Here is a 16738-nt window from a genome sequence, read left to right as displayed (position 1 = left end):
GCAGGTCTGGTACCCGCTGACATAGTGCGAACATCCTCAGCATTCCTTGAGTTCTGCTATCTAGTCCGACGCTCTACTCTCACAGAGCGCACACTACGAGAGGTGTCGGATGCGCTGGGCCGCTTCCACGACTATCGCAAGATCTTCGAGACAACAGGAGTACGCTCTGACGGGTTCTCTTTACCCCGGCAGCACTCCCTCGATCACTACCTGCAGCACTCCCGCAAGTTCGGGGCCCCGAATGGCCTCTGCTCGTCCATTACCGAATCAAAACATATAAAGGCTGTCAAGGAGCCATGGCGCCGATCGAACCGGTTTGAAGCACTCGGACAGATGCTTCTCACGAATCAACGCCTCGACAAGTTATCGGCTGCGCGCGAGGACTTCTCTGCGAGGGGCATGCTACATGGGACAGTGCTGACGGAGGCTTTGCATGAGAGAGAACGCGTAGCCACACTGGAGGCTTCTGCAGGTGAGTACTGGGCTCTTTTTCTTGATTCAAGGGCTTACTGACATTTGCAACAGCTGACCGAGCTGAACGTCGTGCATCCTACTCAGATTCGGACAGCGAGTCAACAAACGACGACGAATCATCGGATGATGACTCAAGTTCTGATGACGAGTCAAGCAGCGATGACGAGGACAGTCACGACCCCCCGGGCATCGAGGATCATACCAACGACAACCAGGCCAATGCGGCTGGCATGCGAGAGGGCCAGAATGGTGTACGCCGTGCTGCCAGTCGTAAGCGGGATGCTACCGGGCCAGTGGAGGACCGAGAGCTGCTAGCATACGTTGATCTAGCACACCGTGCAGGTACGTCCCCTCTCTGGATCTGTGATACCTCACTCATGCGAGCCTTGTAGCACAAGGATACCCGCGTACGCTTGAAGGCCTGGGAGCCTCTATTGGGCAGCCGGCACTGGAGGAGCTTGTCTCCCGCTTCCTGTTCGAACAGACCCACCGGGACGACCCCAACGCACCGAACGCTGAGGACGTCCCACTGGCCGACTGCCCAATCCACACTGGGCGTGTCTACGTCGTCCACTCTGCCTCCGCCACCTTCTATGCTCCTAGTGACCTCTCCAGTATTGCGGGCATGCGCCGCGAGCGTATTCGCGCCACCCCCTCATGGCGATCGGGTCCCGGGCGCTATGACTGTGTCTTTGTGAACAACAATGACGCAGACGGATTTCGAGGGCTGCTTGCAGCACGAGTACGCCTTTTCTTTTCCTTCACTTACGAGCAAGTCAAATACCCTTGTGCGCTGGTTGAATGGTTCTCCCCTGTGAGCCAGGAGCCAGATGACGACACAGGGATGTGGATTGTTGAGCCAGACTTCGACGAGGATGGTCGCCGGTCTGTTAGTGTCATCCATCTTGATGCCATCGTTCGCGCAGCGCATTTGATTGGGGTATGTGGGACGAGTCGTCTCCTGCCGACATTTAAGCATACAGACTCGCTGGACGCCTTTGCGGCCTTCTATGTGAATAAGTATGCGGATCATCATGCCCACGAAATAGCGTTCTAGTAGATGTACATCGTATTGTATGATACACTACAGCCTGTTCCCGACTATTGCCAATATACTCTACACATTAGCTGGTTATACACAGTGCTCTGTCTGAGCGCTCTGAACCGTCTGAAAGGTCTCTGGGCTAGAAACGTGGCCAGGTGAATCAGTGATTTCAGATCGATCTCAGCCGGCTTAGGCCGATCAGGCGATATCAGGTACGAACCAGAACTTGACGTTTTGCTGATGGAGACTGTCGGTGGCAGACACGAAGGCTGTGACATGGATGTGGACGAGGCGTCCAAAGAGACCTGCAGCTGGTCATCCACGCGGGGCACCTGCAGGAAGAGCTGTGATGTCTATGTGTAGATACGATGACATTAGCATGGTGTCCTCGAGCGCATCATCACGACGTACCCTTGACACTCCGCAGCTCCATCTTGGCTTGCTCATACTTGCGCTTATACTTCTTGAGGGTGATCAATGATCTCGGGTTTAGCCTGAGGGGCTGGATGGTCAGCCCAAGCTCAACGTGGAAGCGAGCGCGCGACGCACCTGGCCGCCGCCCGCACGCCCTGCCTCGAGCTCTTCACAGCGGTCTGGCAAGATGCGCAACTCGTCATTGTCCACACGCGTCTGCAGCGCCTCCGCCTCCTTCTCCCGCGCCCGTTCCTGCCGTTAATTGTCCAGCTCTTGCTGCAGCGAGAATATAGCTGCCATCTTCCCCTTCATCTGCTGACGTTATAAACGGACGTACGTACATCCCCATACACACACACCTGTCATAGATCTCGCAGCTCTTTCTCGACGGCGCATACCCACGCCTCACCCTCCACCCATTTCTGCTCCCGCTCACGACCGTCTTCGACCTCCCGCTCCAGTGTCGCCACGCGTGAGTGCAGTGTCGCGATCTTGTACTCGTAGTTCCGCTGCATGCGCTTTGATCCCTCCACAGCGATACTCGCGCGCCAGTCCATCAGCTGCGCACCGACCCCAGCGGCGCCGTTGGAGCGGTCAGACGTGACCGAAGCATGCCCATATGACATCTTGTCCAAGTAGTCTTCCCCGCGCGACTCCGTGCGCTCCTAGTCTTTGCCCTCCACCGCGTGCAGCCGCGCGCTCAGTGCGATGGGCGACAGGTCGGGCACGGGCGGGAGGATCGGCAAAGGCGGGAACGTGGGCGGGGATCCGAGCATCGAGGAGGCACTGTGAGGTGGTCTGATGGACTGCAGAGAGGAGTAGACGGAGATGTGGGGATGTGGGACGGCGAAGCAGGGAACGACAAGAGCAGGAATGAGGCGGCGTTACGTTTGTGGCGGGGTGAGGAGCGCGACTCGGTCGTCAATCTGGATGCCATGGCGGGAGGCTGTGGTATGTGGGTCAAAGGGAGCAACGATCGAGACGAGAAGCGAACGCACAGGTTACGAGAAATAACAACAAACGTGAAAGTATAATCTAGACAGTAGAATGCGGTGAGGGTGAGCAAACGACGTAAGCGACCCAAGAGAAAGACACGCGCATCAGGAACCCGTCGATCATGTGAAGGCAAGCAACTCACGTATCCCTGGGTGTCCGAGTCCGGCCCCGGGAGTGTCAAGGCGACCTCGACATATCCGCCGCTGAACCAGAACTTGTTCCAGCTCTGGAGCATACCGCTCTGGTATCCGAGTGTATGGCTGTCTGCAGCGTCTGGTTCGGCCTGCTCGAGGGTGATGTGCAGCGCCCCACCGGTGGTCGTGACCTGCTCTGGGGCATACCACTCAAGGTCGTTGGTCGCACCGTACCAGAGGTCGGCGGCCTCCCAGTACGGGTCGTCACCGGGGAAGGAACGGCCGTCAGTGTTGAACTCGTCGGAAAAGACGAGGACGTAGGGCTGCCCTACAAAACCCGTGCGCGTGCGTGCATCCTGCGGCGTATCGGGGTCGATGACGTCGCGTAGAGCGAAGCTGGGCGCTGTTGTAGTCAGCGAATGGGAAAGAATAAATAGAGACTTACAGCGTGGATGCCTTTGCGATGGATTTAACCTGGCAGGTGCCATTGACGGCCTCATTGCTGTTGATGGCGCGATTGTAAGAGTCACCACGGTAGAAGCTGACAACGGGGTGGCAGATAAAGAGGGCGATGAGGGTGGTTATGACGGAGACGAGGAGAGTGACATTTAGAAGGCCGCGCCAGGAGGGCACGCGGTAGGACGCATGGTCATCGCCATAGCCAGGCGCGTAGAGGTAGTCGTCGTCCTCAGGCTCGTTTTTGGCATCGGCCCAGGGATCGAACGCGTAAGGGATGAACGCACTCTGACGGGTGGAGCTGCCTACGGGATACTTTGAGTCGTAAAAGAGGGTAATGACAAACTCGCCGGAGGACGACTTGTGGTTGTCTGAGAGGCGTGGAGGCTCTGGGAGGATGTCAGCGTCGTCATGTCCGGTAGCGAGGCTGTAGAGAATCATAGAGCCGCGAAAAGGAGAAGCGAGAGCCTGGGTGTCGTCGGACGCGATGCGGCGCATGAGGGCACCGTTGCTGGAGCGTGTGCGGGGGCGAGCAGCGAGCGATCTGTGAGGGTTGAGCGGAGAAAGCCCAGGAGCAGACAAGCACAACGAACGCAGCAAAGATTCCGCTGTGGACTCCTGGTGTGAGCTGGGCCGCGGGTTGTCTGAGATTGGGCGTGTGTCGTCCGAGAGAGGAGGGGGGGCAAAGGGATCATTTGGTGGAGGCCCTGTCTATGCGTAGTAGTTGCCCAACGCGTCACCGTCAATGAGAGAACATGGCATGGACATCGGGGCGGGTGGCGGGCGGGACTTATTGAGAGAGAGGAGGCGGTCGGAGAGGTGGAGTGCAGGCAACTGTTGTTATCTGAGCGCCATGACGCACTTTGAGAATGCGGTCTTACCCCATTCAACATCACAGCATCAGGACGCTCTCGCGGACACGGAAGAGTCCTTGCAGCTTAATCCAGAGTCGTTCAAGGCATTACGCACACGCGCGCGTGTTCACCTGCACCTTGAAAGACACGATACCGCAATCGCAGACTTAAAAGGCTGCACTTGAGCGGGCCGGGTTTAAGGGAGGGAAACGACGCAGATATGCGTACTCTGCGCAGCGAGCTCAAGAGGGAGGAGGCGGCGCTCAAGCGCAGCAAGTCTATCGTTTATGATGCTTAGGCTCTGGCGCTAATGACGTGGTCATACAGGTGTCTCAAGAGAGTGCACTGAGCACGAAATCAAGAAGGCGTACCGGGGAGAAAGTCTAAAGCATCATCCAGACAAGGTACGTCTCATCGCAGTGATCGTATTTGACGCCTTGTTCAAGGGCGGTGACGAAGAGAAGTTCAAGCTCGTGGTCGAGGCGCATTCTGTCTTGTCCGACCCAGCGCAGAGAGAACGCTACAACATGGGCGAGGATGAGGACGGCATGGGGTCAGACATGGGCAGTATGGGCGGTATGGGCAGTATGAGCCCGATGGACCTCTCCGAACTCTTCGCGCAATTCCATGGGGGTAGCGGGTTTGGTGGTGGCGTATTTGGTGACGGGGGTAGTGGCCGGCGGAGCGGTTTCTCCTCCTAGGCATATTCCATCCGTTGTATGTTTGCCTTATATTGCGTTTGCTATCGTGCTCGCAATCAATCTTCCTGCATTCAAGATCCCATGCCTGTTTGTGTATGTTGCGTTACACATTCTTCATCTTTATGAGTTCAAGACTCACATTGAAGCTGGTCTGGTACACGAACCTCACAAGGCGCTTCAATGCGGCTGACAAGAGGCAAAGCTCGACCTGGGTGGGAAACATGAGCCTCATCTATGCAAGCGAACAAGGAATAATGAAAGTATGATTGGTAAACTCGATTCATCAGAGGACAACGATAGCTGTACACAGCAATCAGACAACAAGGGAAAGGCAGTGCAATACTGGAAGAAATGAAAGAAATCACTCTAGGTAGCTTGTGCTACCTTGTAATGCTCTTCCGCTGTTCATGAGGCCGACTACTGCTTTGCGTGAGCAATCATCAGTGTAGTCCAGTTCTTGAATGTACAAATGATCCTTACGGGACGATAGCCGCTACTTAATATGAACGTCGGCGGCGAAGTGCGTTGATAACATCGCGAAGCTGTGAAGACAAGATCGAGTGTGTAGGCCTCCTGAAAGGCTGAGAAGAGACGACGACATACCTCAAACATAATGAGAAACGTAGGATTACCGCAGTTGTGCCAGTATTGAATGTAGGAACGGACCTTCCGCATGATGAGTATCGATAAACGTGAGCGACAAATAGATGGTGGACGCACAATCAGAATCGCGCGTGCACGATCCTCATCCACGGGGTGGAAGCGATGAGCCCGGCCAGAGCGGATAGATCTATACGGTGGCATTGAAGTCGAATCAGGAAGAGACAAGCTCGGGGATGGACGATGGTTTGGCGGACTGCTTGCGAAGAAGTTATATGAACGAGGGGACAGCCATGCGTCCATTAGTGAGGCAGCTCCACGGTGTCCCTTCCTGTGCCTGAGGAGAACCTGTTTTACGTCTGAAAGTAATCCTGTTATACTTACATGTACAACTTATGTCACGATGCTCGCTTGTTCAGCTAAGATGCCGTCTGGAATCATCTCCCGAAGCTCAGGTAGCCTCGAGGACATGAAGTGGTCGGTACGGCCACTTCGAACGGGGGATGCACGACGCAAGAACAATAAGCAGTGGTATTACAAATGATGGTAGCGGCAACCTCACGTTGCAATTGATCCCATTGGGGGACCGCGGATGGGCGTTGGCAAAACATCGCGCAAAGTGCCATGTACAATACGAGGTCTGCCAAAGAATACGCGTTTGCCGACGCATCATACATCCCTCGTTCCAGCGATGTAAGATTGCAGGGCGTCAGGACGTCAGGACATCGCGCACTGCTTCGCTGCGACCAGTCGAGGCTGCTTATTAGTCACTGTTTGGAAACGGATAGAGTACGACATCTATTGTAAGGTCGCTCTTCACCAATCATCTGAATGGCTAATATCGGATAACGTGGGCGACGTACGGGCTGTCTAGAATCCATACAGACCTCACAGGCACCAGATTGAGGTGTTTCACGGTTGTCGAGACCTTCTTCGGGACACCGGAGTCAGAGAGGTCACAGTAAAGGGAGCGAACTGTGTCGCATGTTCCGCCAGTAACTATGATAGTCATGTAGCACCTGTCAGCAAATCCTGTTGTAGTAGAACTGGCGTACCATATACTCCGTCACACAAAAGGTAAGCGGGGCACTCACTTAACCTCCGACTGGTTCTTGAAGAGCACTTTGCCTGCATCATATTGACATATCCCGCGAACCAATGGAAATTCGATGAGATATATCGGAGCGCTGGCAGTGCGCGACCATGACGTCTATGGCCATCACTATTGTCAACGTGTCAGGCATGAGGTTTACGGAAGGAGCGATGGATGGTTGATGTCTTAAACCAGCTATTGAGCTGACGCGACTGTATAGAGAGACATGTATTAGGCTTCAGTGCGGCCGTAAGTGTCGAAGTCGTATGTACCTTATCTATAGCATGTCGGAACAGCCCCCTGCATTCCCGCAACTTGATCACAGTCGCTTCAAGCATGCACTCCATCAAGAAGCTTGATACCACGTTGATGCCGAATCACCATGATATTCGCAAAGCGCTACCGCCGCTTGTGGTACTGGTGTTCTGTGACGTGCATGTCCCAGCACGCAAAAGGGACATTGCGCTCACAGACAGTGCAGGCGTAGGAGGCAGGGTAGCCGCTCATCTTAGCAACAGCACACAGGAATGAGTAGGGTGAGCAGCCCCTCGCGACAGAGGGTTGAGGCTTACCGCAATGATCAATGCCCGTCAGATGGCGAGCGCTTTGAGCATTGAAAACGTGCTCCTGCTGTTGATGCGCGTTCAGGATCACCTGTCGCTCCAGAAGAACACATGCCATCGGCGTGGCAGGCACTCACTTGCTCGGCCAGGGTAAATCGACATCAGAAAACTGGATGCCTGGTGAATTACACATGAGCAGCGACCAGGGGAACCATGTAGGATTTACTCAGCGAGTCTTCCCGACCATGCCTAGCGAGTAGTCCCTATCACGGTAGCCCACCACATCCTGCATGCTCGGGTCCGATGGTCGAGCACTATGTTGCCTGTTGATAGATATTGCGCTACAAGTTGAAAGAGCCACGCGTAGGAACATAGGGGGACATGACATCCAGTCACTTCCATTCGTACGTCTAATCAAAGCCAAAGCAGCTACCATGCATTCAATTATCAAATGAGCTTACATGCTGAGGACAGTACGAGAAACACCGATAGCGGAGGAAACTGTCAACAACATGAAGGACAGATGCTACACAAGAACGCAAGTGAAGCGGAGCCGTCGCATGAAGAGTCTGTGTGCGCAGTGAATAGACGCAGCGTGATTGAGGAGAGAGAACTATGGTCGCGCTGAGTACCGAAAGCAGCGGTCTCGCACGCAGACGTTTCATCCCTGCGAGGCTCCCGAAGATGGTGAGATTGGAGAGCGGAGACGGGAAGCACGTTGACGGATTAGGCAGCGGGTGAAGTGAGTAAGGTTGGCGCGTGGGCAGGCGGACAGCTTTGAGGCGTCGGCTGCTTTAGATGAATGAGTTATCTGGAAAGTACAGGCAAGAATGAAAGAAGTGTTGATACCTGGAGGTATGCGCGCAAAACAAGGGAGCCATACTCGTACGCGAGCGATTGCTGAACAAGTCTGGTGCTAAGACATGGCACTGCTACGTCACGAACAGCGGTCGCTGACACCAACGCTGAGTAGAATGTCAACTAACAGATTCGCGCTTGGAGACACTGGTACAAGGTGCACATGAGCACAGTGCATCGCGTTCGGAGTGCAGAAAGCAGTGTAAGAGCCGACAAACGTTGTTCGGGGGCGCTCGGGTTCATCGAGACCGCATTTCAATGATGTGGTGTTCCCATGATGGGGATGGGGCCGTATTCAGTGCGCGCACTCGCGTGCACATCTGGAATCGGCGAGGTGGTAGGCCAGCCAGCAGCTGGGTGCTGCTACATCCGGCGGGACGAACGCAGGCTGAGTGCGAAGGAGCTGGCGGGACGCGAGGAACGCATGTGGTGAGGCCGACAACGCCGTACCAGCACGTCAGCGCCTTCTCGTATGTCATAGACTGACGCGACGTCATAAGTAATACGCATCGAGAGAAGGCCGCCAGGAAGAGAAAATTCGTCCCTGCCGCCTGCCGGGGCTGCGCAGGCGACCGTGTAGGAACACGATCTGACAGAGACGAGAACAGATGAGATGCCCCGTGCCCTTGAGATCCTTGAGGCGTCAAAATGATAAATATCAGATATCCGCTTGCGGGTGAGCATGCCAGATCCTGTCAGATGCGACGGCCGTCAGCGCAATGATGGGGCGCGCCGACACTGTAAGGAAAGGCGGCAACGTAGAACATACCATGCATATGCTCCGTCCTTCGTCCTAACCCTGAACAATATGAGAACAGCAGGACACCGACTAACCCAACATGTCCCACGAGACGCCCACTGCAGACGGAGTGGCAGCCTGGACGTGAACTTGTGTCAGTTTGAGTGATTGCGCTGCCGATGGGCATCCGCGCTGATGACAACGAGGCGTGGTGGCAAAGATGCCTCCACCACTATCTGACCGGCCGATGAACGCAGGCTCAGCGCCCGACTTTAAGCGCTGCATCGTTCGCCCATTCCGCTAGCCAAGGATGGGAGACGATCCGGGCTCGTGTCCAGTGAGAGTGACGGACATGGGTACGCTGGTGTGCTGGTGCTAGACCTTGACGATGTGAACTCAAGTGTCTCCTTCTGCTCGTGGATATAGTCTAGTGTCCTAAAAGTAATCCGGAAGACGTCGATCTAGCGAGGAGACAGACATGCGGGAGGGAACACCAGCGGTGGACGAGATTATCCTGTTCGAGATGACAGGAGGGGCTAGCGTCCAGTGCACAAGGCCAGCCTTCGGCAAGGGTTTTGAGGCTGGTCGCGCTGCAGAGAGGGCGAGAGAGGGTGGGGTGAGCAAAACGACGACGGCATGGCCTCTATTTAGTCATGACGGATTCGACTACAGCGATGCTTTAGCTGGGTACAGCGCACGAGTGTGTCAGGTACTCACCAGTTGTTGCTATGCTCAGCGGCTACCATTGGACAACGATTGTGTGCCCATACGCGACGCCAGCGGCGGCAAGTGTGACTTTGGAGTTAGCCACTTGGCCACCGCATAACATCAGACTCCTATTGTGCATCAGCAACCACACCACAGAACCGAGTACTCACGGCAACGACTCCATGTCAATTCAACTTCCGCTCATCTCGCGCTCGAGCCGCGCCTCATCCTCGTCCACTCCATCAGCGTGCGCAGTATGTCGCAATCCGACACAAACGAGTCCTTCGCCCGCGCACACCAGCTCCAAGGGCGACCTCGGCCGGCCGGGAGGGATGCTTCACTCGTCCATCGCAACCCGACCTTGGCTCGTTGTTGCGTGGTGGCCGCTAGCGATAATGTGATGGAGAGCGCAAAGGCTCGGATAGACACGAAGTGGAGGACCTGCTAAACTAGAGTGCGAGTCGTTGGTCGTGCAGAGGAGAAGCATTGCAGAGCGCTGGAACCACTACCCACTGGGCGTAGGCAGTTATTCATGATAGCGTGTTGTGGCTGTAGACTAGTGAGGGTTGGAATCTACCACAAGCGATGAGAGCAGGCAGGAACATGGACAAGCACGATGAACGCGCACAAGCGGCCCAGGAAGCCCCGAGGCTGGCGCAGTGACTTCATCGCATGCGCCGTTAGACTTTCATTTTCACTTGTGCACCTTATTCTTGTTCCCTAGGACCCCTCTACATGTATAAATCATGTATAAATTCGCTTCTGTTCAGTTTCCTGTCTCCACGCAGCATGCACTGTTCGCACCGGTCACGTTTTGGTACTATACCACTGGTCTGCTCCCGCTCATCTCATCATACACAAACTTACGCAAACTGGATCCCTATAACCGCAGTAGTTCAGTGTACAACCAATGACGATTTATCCGAGAATGTCCTGCACGAAGACACGCATCGTCCATTGCCATGTCCGTATTTTCCAAAAGCATACTAGTATACAGTTTTGCGTGGTATCATGAACTCGCAAGTACAATGTGAGTCTAACGGGCAGACGCCCTCAAACAAGTTGTGCACAAGCTATCGCCATTTTCTTCTCGATCGGCGCTATCCAGCCCAGCTCATACACCGTTCCTTGGAGTGTCAATCAGCCAGTGTTCGTATCACGATAGGATAGGCCGTTCACAGATTCACTCCTGCTTAAGCAACGTACAGAAGCCATCCACAGCACTGCACTGCAGCGCTCTACCGCAGCAGGCCAGTCGTCGTATGTAGACGTGAGCAATGCGCTGCTGAGTGCCTTCAGCGACGTGCCCGCGGCCCGGCTGCGCGCCACGGCGCCCGGTATATCTGACCTGGAAAGACATCGACGTCATCTCGGACTGGTTGTGCGGCGAGCTCACATCATTCTGTTTGCAGAGCAATTCTAGTAGGTGCCCCGCGTTGTCCGCACCCGCACAGTAGGCGACTTGATGCGTCTCGACGAGCCGCGACACGATGATGAGGCATATCCGCGCGCCACGCTCCTGCTACATCTCCGCGGCGCTGAAGTCCTCGCTACCGCGCCATCGCCTGGCACTGCTTCAGCAGCCCAGCGAGCGCGTTGGGATACCCCATGTAGTCACCCGCCCAATACTTCAGCCGTGCGTGCAGCACCTCCAGGTTTGACGGCAGCTTCTTGTGGGACGCCTACTGTTGTGCTTTCGCAGTCTTGACGCCCTCCAGAACCGTGTAGATTGAGTGGACGTCTGGTTGCAGAATTGCAGATGTGCGAGACAGGAGAGCCGGATGTACTAGGAACCACGGCAGAGTTCTTTGCGGTGTCGCGCTTGACCCTCTGCAGCCGCACTCACAGACAACCTGCACACTTCGATCAATCTCATGTCTTCTCACAAAACCACTCACGACAAAGGCGTCGAGTCCGCTCTGTCCCGCTTGCCGCTTAGGTCTCATGCGGTCCACTTTTTTGGCGAGTGAGAGATATATTTGAACAGACGCAAAGGGTGCGTCTAACCATAGAGAGGTAACAAATAGCCTGTCGACGTGGCCACCAGGTCAGAATATAGAATAGGTGAGAGCGTACATTTGAAATCGGGTGGTGAACTGTGGGAAGACTCGACCCACCGAGTCACGGATTACTTCTGTTCCGTCGTCGCTCTCTGACTTTGGTGATAGAGGAGATGGCGGCTTGTCGACGTTGAGCGTCGGGTCTGAGGGCGAGAATGCTTGAGCCGGGGCACCCCGTTTGCTTGCGCGAGCGACTGCTGTGTTGTGTCAACTGACAAGCCCACAAGTAAGTCAGTCGACTAGCCTTTTCCTGGGAGGGAGACCTCGTGTGCGTGATCGGGCACAAGGAACGGGTCGGCATCCAGCGCTGGCTAAGTGGTCTCTACTGCATCGGAAAAGCCGAAGCAAGAGACATTGAGAGTAGAGTCGCAAGTGCCCCACACAGCTACGTCGTCAGTTGCCTCTAACGCGTTCTGTGACAGAGTCGGCCTGGTAAGACTAGGATTTTGCGGCTGTGGCAAATGCGTGTGCTAGGGATCTGTGCGTGCTCCAGGACTGCGGATAGCGATTATTCCACGAGCTTTGGCTAGTCGTTCTTGTGAGTTATTGAATAACAAGCAACTTCATGGTCACTGTAGCCCAATGCACTTCGAGAAATTCAATGACGGGGATGAGGTCGGACGATATGATGAACGGCCGCTGCTGTTGCGACTCGGAGACGTGCGGACTTTGAAAGATGCCCAATTTGGAATACGGGGTAGATAACCTCTTACCGCCGCCTAGGAGGCTCTTGGAGGAGACGGGCTTCGGCCTTAATTTTGGGTTGACGCTCCATTGCACATGAGCGGTACTAGATGCAACGTGAAGCGATGTCGGCTTCTAGCACAGCATCACGCAGTGCCTCAGCTATACAGTGCGCCTCTACCTTAGTCTATTGTCATCGAAAACCCAGGACTGCACGGCGTCACTGCAGGATTGGCGCATCCTGGCTGCATTCATCTCCCATGCTCTCTCATGAACCCTAGTACTCTGCCTGTTTGCTCCTACTAATTGAGCGCATGCGGAATGGTCTTCACTCACCGCCTACATACGACTTTTTTGGTATCAGGCGCTGTTGAAACTCGGTGAGTACGCTCATGTGATTCTATGAGACACTCTTCACGTTGTGCATGCGGTGGCATTTCCTATTTTCTTTCGCACGTCCTCTCCCTGTCTTAGCCGTGCAACTACACGCTTCTGAGAGCGTTTATTTCATCGTTGATGTGGCCCTCTCAACGGCCTCGAAAAGTGCGGGTATCCCTTTGACCTCTTGTGTGAACGCTCTGCTACTGTCTCCCCGTTATTCACTCTGAATATTCACGCCAAATACATGCTCATATTATGCCATCACGTACACATTAACCCCGTCCGCGGACATCGCGGACAGGCCTTCAGCCTTACCATGGAGCGTGATGTCGTCTCAGGCTTTCCCGCATCATTGCTGCGTCATTACAGTAGCTTGGTCGTGATCCGATTCAACTCGCATCGTAGTGTGCGCGATGTCAAGGTCAATGTTCGAACACACTGTTGTTGACGGAAAGCCGATTTTGCATTTCCAAAGGCTTTGCATACCGTGCCTCGAGCAGAACGCCAAAAGCCTGTCTTTGGGAAAAGGCGGTGTACAAGCAGCGGCGTACCAGCCGTTACGAGTTAGTGAGTTATTATGATACCTGGCCTTCATTTCCAACTCGACCTGCTACTTTCGCCTGCCTACCTCGTGCACTCCTCTAGTATCTCAAATTCTGCCCATTCCTAGCTCTTTCTCGCTCTTCCTCATCTCATACAAACATACTCCTACGCATAGTCATCCCCGCACGGCCGCCACCATCAAAAGCAGCGGATACTCTTTTTTAATGATATTTAAGCGGCAATTTTGAACACTCCAGATGGGGGAGGTAGCCGATTACCCTAATACAATCCCGCACGTTAGTTATACAGTCGAGGCCTCCTTCTGCGTACACACCACTCAAGCCACTTGCCCTCTCCAAAGGTGAGATATTGGTCGAGCTGTACGACAGCTTACTGCAAGGCACTGTTAACTATCACGAATACCCACGGGGTAACAAGGCATATTATGACCGAAAAGCGCCATGACTTAGGGGAGTGAAGCATTCATAACTTTCCACGCGGACCCTTGACAGCCAGCTTACCTGAAGGTCTGTATATGAAACGTTGTCGCGACCAACGACCATTGCCCAGTCCTTTTGCGCGCAACGACTGGTAAACGGCCGAGTCTAGAGCTTGAGTTGCCGGTGGATACCGAGCAACACGTCTCAATGCATATGTAGTTATACGAGCTGAATAGATTATTTTTATGACATACACTAGAGCCCGACGGTCGGCGTTCCTTATCATATTGTCTTAAAAGCAGTTGTATCACTTTGCTTGCACGTCTCCGGCATTTCATGTCATGTACAAAACCAAGGGATATCGAGCATGAAGGAAGTACAGGGTCTGTCATAGAACTTGCATGCGGCAGCCGAACAGAGTATGTTGGGGGACATAGCAAGATGTATCAATTTGCAATCAATCATCGTCATCAAAACCGGAAGCCAGTCTTGTTGTGCCTTCCGTCCGCTCCTGAATTCGGCATCGCTCCTCCTCGAGCCACACAGCGAGCGATGTTGTTCCGTCGGTAACTTTATAGTCCTTCTGCTTAATGAAACCAAGGTTTTGCCATTGATGCACCATGTCTGTGCTGCCTGGGTAATAGTCTTGCGGGTCTGTTCCCAGTGAAAACGACGGCTATGTCAATAATCGTCTAACAGTCCGAGATCGACATGCACTCACAGTCTGGAGTCTCACGAAGGCCGCGGGCCCATTTCTTCCGCAAAGGTGACACCTTATCAACAAAGTCCCGCATCGACACTGAGGTTCCGTGCCCAAGCACGCGTTGCCAGTCGAGGATGTTAATGACATCATCTGGGCGACCAGAAGGCCACCTGCCTCGGCAGAGAGTTATTTAGGCGAGATTCATACAACTTATCGCGAAGCTCACCAATGCGTTTCGCACAAAGAAAAGTCGCTCTGCCACGGGAGGCTGAGTCCACGCGAAAGATGGCCTGGTTTAACCTTCGTGTAGTCTATACGGAAGGGTGGGATGGTGGCACTCTGTGCCATGTTTGTTCAATGTGACGGCGCAGACCAGCGAAAGACTTACCTGCAAGGATAGGACGTCTGACGAGTATATGCTTGGATCCTTTGCGATCCAGTACGTCTCGAGCCCTGGGTACAGAGGATCACCCGTCGAGTGTTCGAGGGCCGCGAGAGTGAGCGCGAGAGGCTGCAGCTGCAGTGGAACCTTCTCAATGGACTCGTAGTCTTTCCACCGGGGCGGGTCAGCGCTGAAGGTTCCGGCTGCCCACTTCTCGAAGCGCGAATACTGCAAGCCCGTGAGGGCGGAAAAGCGCTTGATGGGGACGCCCGTCGAGGGAATGACCTGCCCAGGCTCAATTGCGTCGCCACTCGACATGCAGTCAGCACGATGCTATCGCATATGTAGAAGTAATGTTCGCTCACTCATCTCCAGAGAGGCGTGGCATGTACATAGTCGAAGCCTGCGCAGGATCCTCATACTGAGGCTTCCTGAGACGTTTAAATACCTCCCTCCGAAGCTTATCATGGCTAGCGTCTTTGCTAGCGAGGTCCCCCTCAAGCGGGATGAAGTTGCCCATCCCGGCGGGCCCTGGAACGCAGTGAGAATAGTCTCTGCCAGTCAGCCAGAATATGGCCTACCGTGACCCTGGAACGCCTGCTGATTGACCCAAGATAGTTCATACGTCCCTCCCAGTGCAGGCCAGATGTGCTCGTAAAACTGCACTGTGCTGGGCGCTTTCCATCCCTTCGCTTCAACGTAGATGTCTTCGATTATATCATATAGCGTGGTCGGCGCATGGACGCCCCACGCGAACTTTGGGGGCGCACTCATCACGGTCGCCTTCCGGGCCTGGACGGAAAGCATCTTCACCCCCGTCCTGGTCATGCTCGTGTATGTGACTGCGGCGTCGACCCAGCCGTCGCAGACGTCATCGACCCAGTCAATGCTGTCAAACTCGGAGATGATGTCGGGCTGGAAGTGAGGCTGTTTGGGTTCCGACACACAACGCGAGTAGCCTGCCCCTGCAACGAAAATGAGGCGTCCTTTGTCGTCTGTAGAGATCTGACCCAGGGATACTAAGGTTGGTGTCGCTTGCGAGCCATAGAATGATCCAGTGATAGGGAACCAGCTGTTCTTCATCTTGCCAGTTGCTTCGACAGTGATTGATAGCTGACCTGGATCGACGATCAGCCTGTCCCGCTGGTCAGGATCTTTCTGTGTGCAATCTGAGCATCCTGTCATCTCCGTCGAGTAGTGGAAGCGGGACATACGTCAGGCTGCACATCGGGGTTTCGTAGCTCTGTAGATGGCGTCCTATACTTTCCTGTATGAGGTTGAGCTCAAAATGCGGATGCGCGCCCAGAATAGCACAGATACCTCTGAATTTGAAGAACGATGGCTTTGAATTCACTACATGGACTGTCCAGGTTATGGTAACACCGGATCCGGGATGTACCTCCCCGAGTATCTCATTATTCTTATTGAACGCATACACATGAAAGACGACGGCCTGCGTATAACAATATTCAGAGATGAAGATAGAGTGGAACGTTGAATTGTGCACTTACTTGTCTCTTGATGCGCTGCGAGCTGTCCCTGAACGCACCGTTCACAAGGTCGCCGGGAGGGAACTGATCGTGCCCTGGAACTTCGGGCGGAAAGAAGTATTGCGGCTCTCCACGAGTAACACCAGTAACAAGGTCAAAACCGGAGTCACCAACACGAGCAATGCCAATCGGGGGGTAGATTTCTATGCGGGAGACGTCTTGAGCGTTGAACAGCAGCGTCGTTCCTGCACTCATAATGGGTCAAGATTGGACATGCATACCGCGGCATCACGTTCCCCGTATTTAAGCAAGGAGACCTACTGGAGTCACAGAACAAAGAGTCACAGACACGAGTCATGTACTCACAAATTGCTTCTATCCTGATATTCCATATCGACATCGAGGTCAAGACAGCTCATC

At 54.3% G+C, this 16738-nt stretch overlaps 5 protein-coding genes across 5 annotated transcripts; 2 read left to right on the top strand and 3 right to left on the bottom strand.

Moving 5' to 3' along the window:
* Nucleotides 1-3: 3 nt before the first annotated feature.
* Nucleotides 4-1531, top strand: POSPLADRAFT_1156378 (hypothetical protein; the record flags this gene model as incomplete). The annotated part of the gene is made up of 3 exons (XM_024487066.1): nt 4-447; nt 714-816; nt 867-1531. Coding segments are annotated over 3 exons (1212 nt in total), but the record flags the coding sequence as incomplete, so codon positions are not given.
* Nucleotides 1532-1834: 303 nt separating this feature from the next.
* Nucleotides 1835-2559, bottom strand: POSPLADRAFT_1061762 (hypothetical protein; the record flags this gene model as incomplete). Its single annotated transcript, XM_024481424.1, has 4 exons — nt 1835-1872; nt 1931-2021; nt 2069-2185; nt 2332-2559. The coding sequence occupies 4 exons, from the start codon at nt 2557-2559 to the stop codon at nt 1835-1837; spliced, it is 474 nt and encodes a 157-aa protein (XP_024334323.1).
* Nucleotides 2560-2598: 39 nt separating this feature from the next.
* On the bottom strand, nt 2599-4017 carry POSPLADRAFT_1061761 (glycoside hydrolase family 16 protein; the record flags this gene model as incomplete). The annotated part of the gene is made up of 3 exons (XM_024481423.1): nt 2599-2739; nt 3072-3459; nt 3509-4017. 3 exons carry the CDS (start codon nt 4015-4017, stop codon nt 2599-2601), a joined length of 1038 nt encoding a protein of 345 aa, XP_024334322.1.
* A 576-nt stretch (nt 4018-4593) lies between these two features.
* On the top strand, nt 4594-5074 carry POSPLADRAFT_1157135 (hypothetical protein; the record flags this gene model as incomplete). Its single annotated transcript, XM_024487135.1, has 3 exons — nt 4594-4649; nt 4711-4777; nt 4820-5074. 3 exons carry the CDS (start codon nt 4594-4596, stop codon nt 5072-5074), a joined length of 378 nt encoding a protein of 125 aa, XP_024334321.1.
* Nucleotides 5075-14200: 9126 nt separating this feature from the next.
* POSPLADRAFT_1156503 (hypothetical protein) lies at nt 14201-16573 on the bottom strand (the record flags this gene model as incomplete). The annotated part of the gene is made up of 8 exons (XM_024487074.1): nt 14201-14397; nt 14465-14616; nt 14673-14785; nt 14835-15138; nt 15194-15359; nt 15410-15963; nt 16043-16281; nt 16340-16573. The coding sequence occupies 8 exons, from the start codon at nt 16571-16573 to the stop codon at nt 14201-14203; spliced, it is 1959 nt and encodes a 652-aa protein (XP_024334320.1).
* Between the last annotated feature and the right edge of the window lie 165 nt (nt 16574-16738).

This window comes from Postia placenta (genome assembly GCF_002117355.1).
Source record: "Postia placenta MAD-698-R-SB12 unplaced genomic scaffold POSPLAscaffold_18, whole genome shotgun sequence".
Lineage (NCBI taxonomy): Eukaryota > Fungi > Basidiomycota > Agaricomycetes > Polyporales > Adustoporiaceae > Rhodonia > Rhodonia placenta.
Note: the sequence above shows the minus strand (reverse complement) of the source record. Positions and strands in the feature narration are given on the sequence as shown.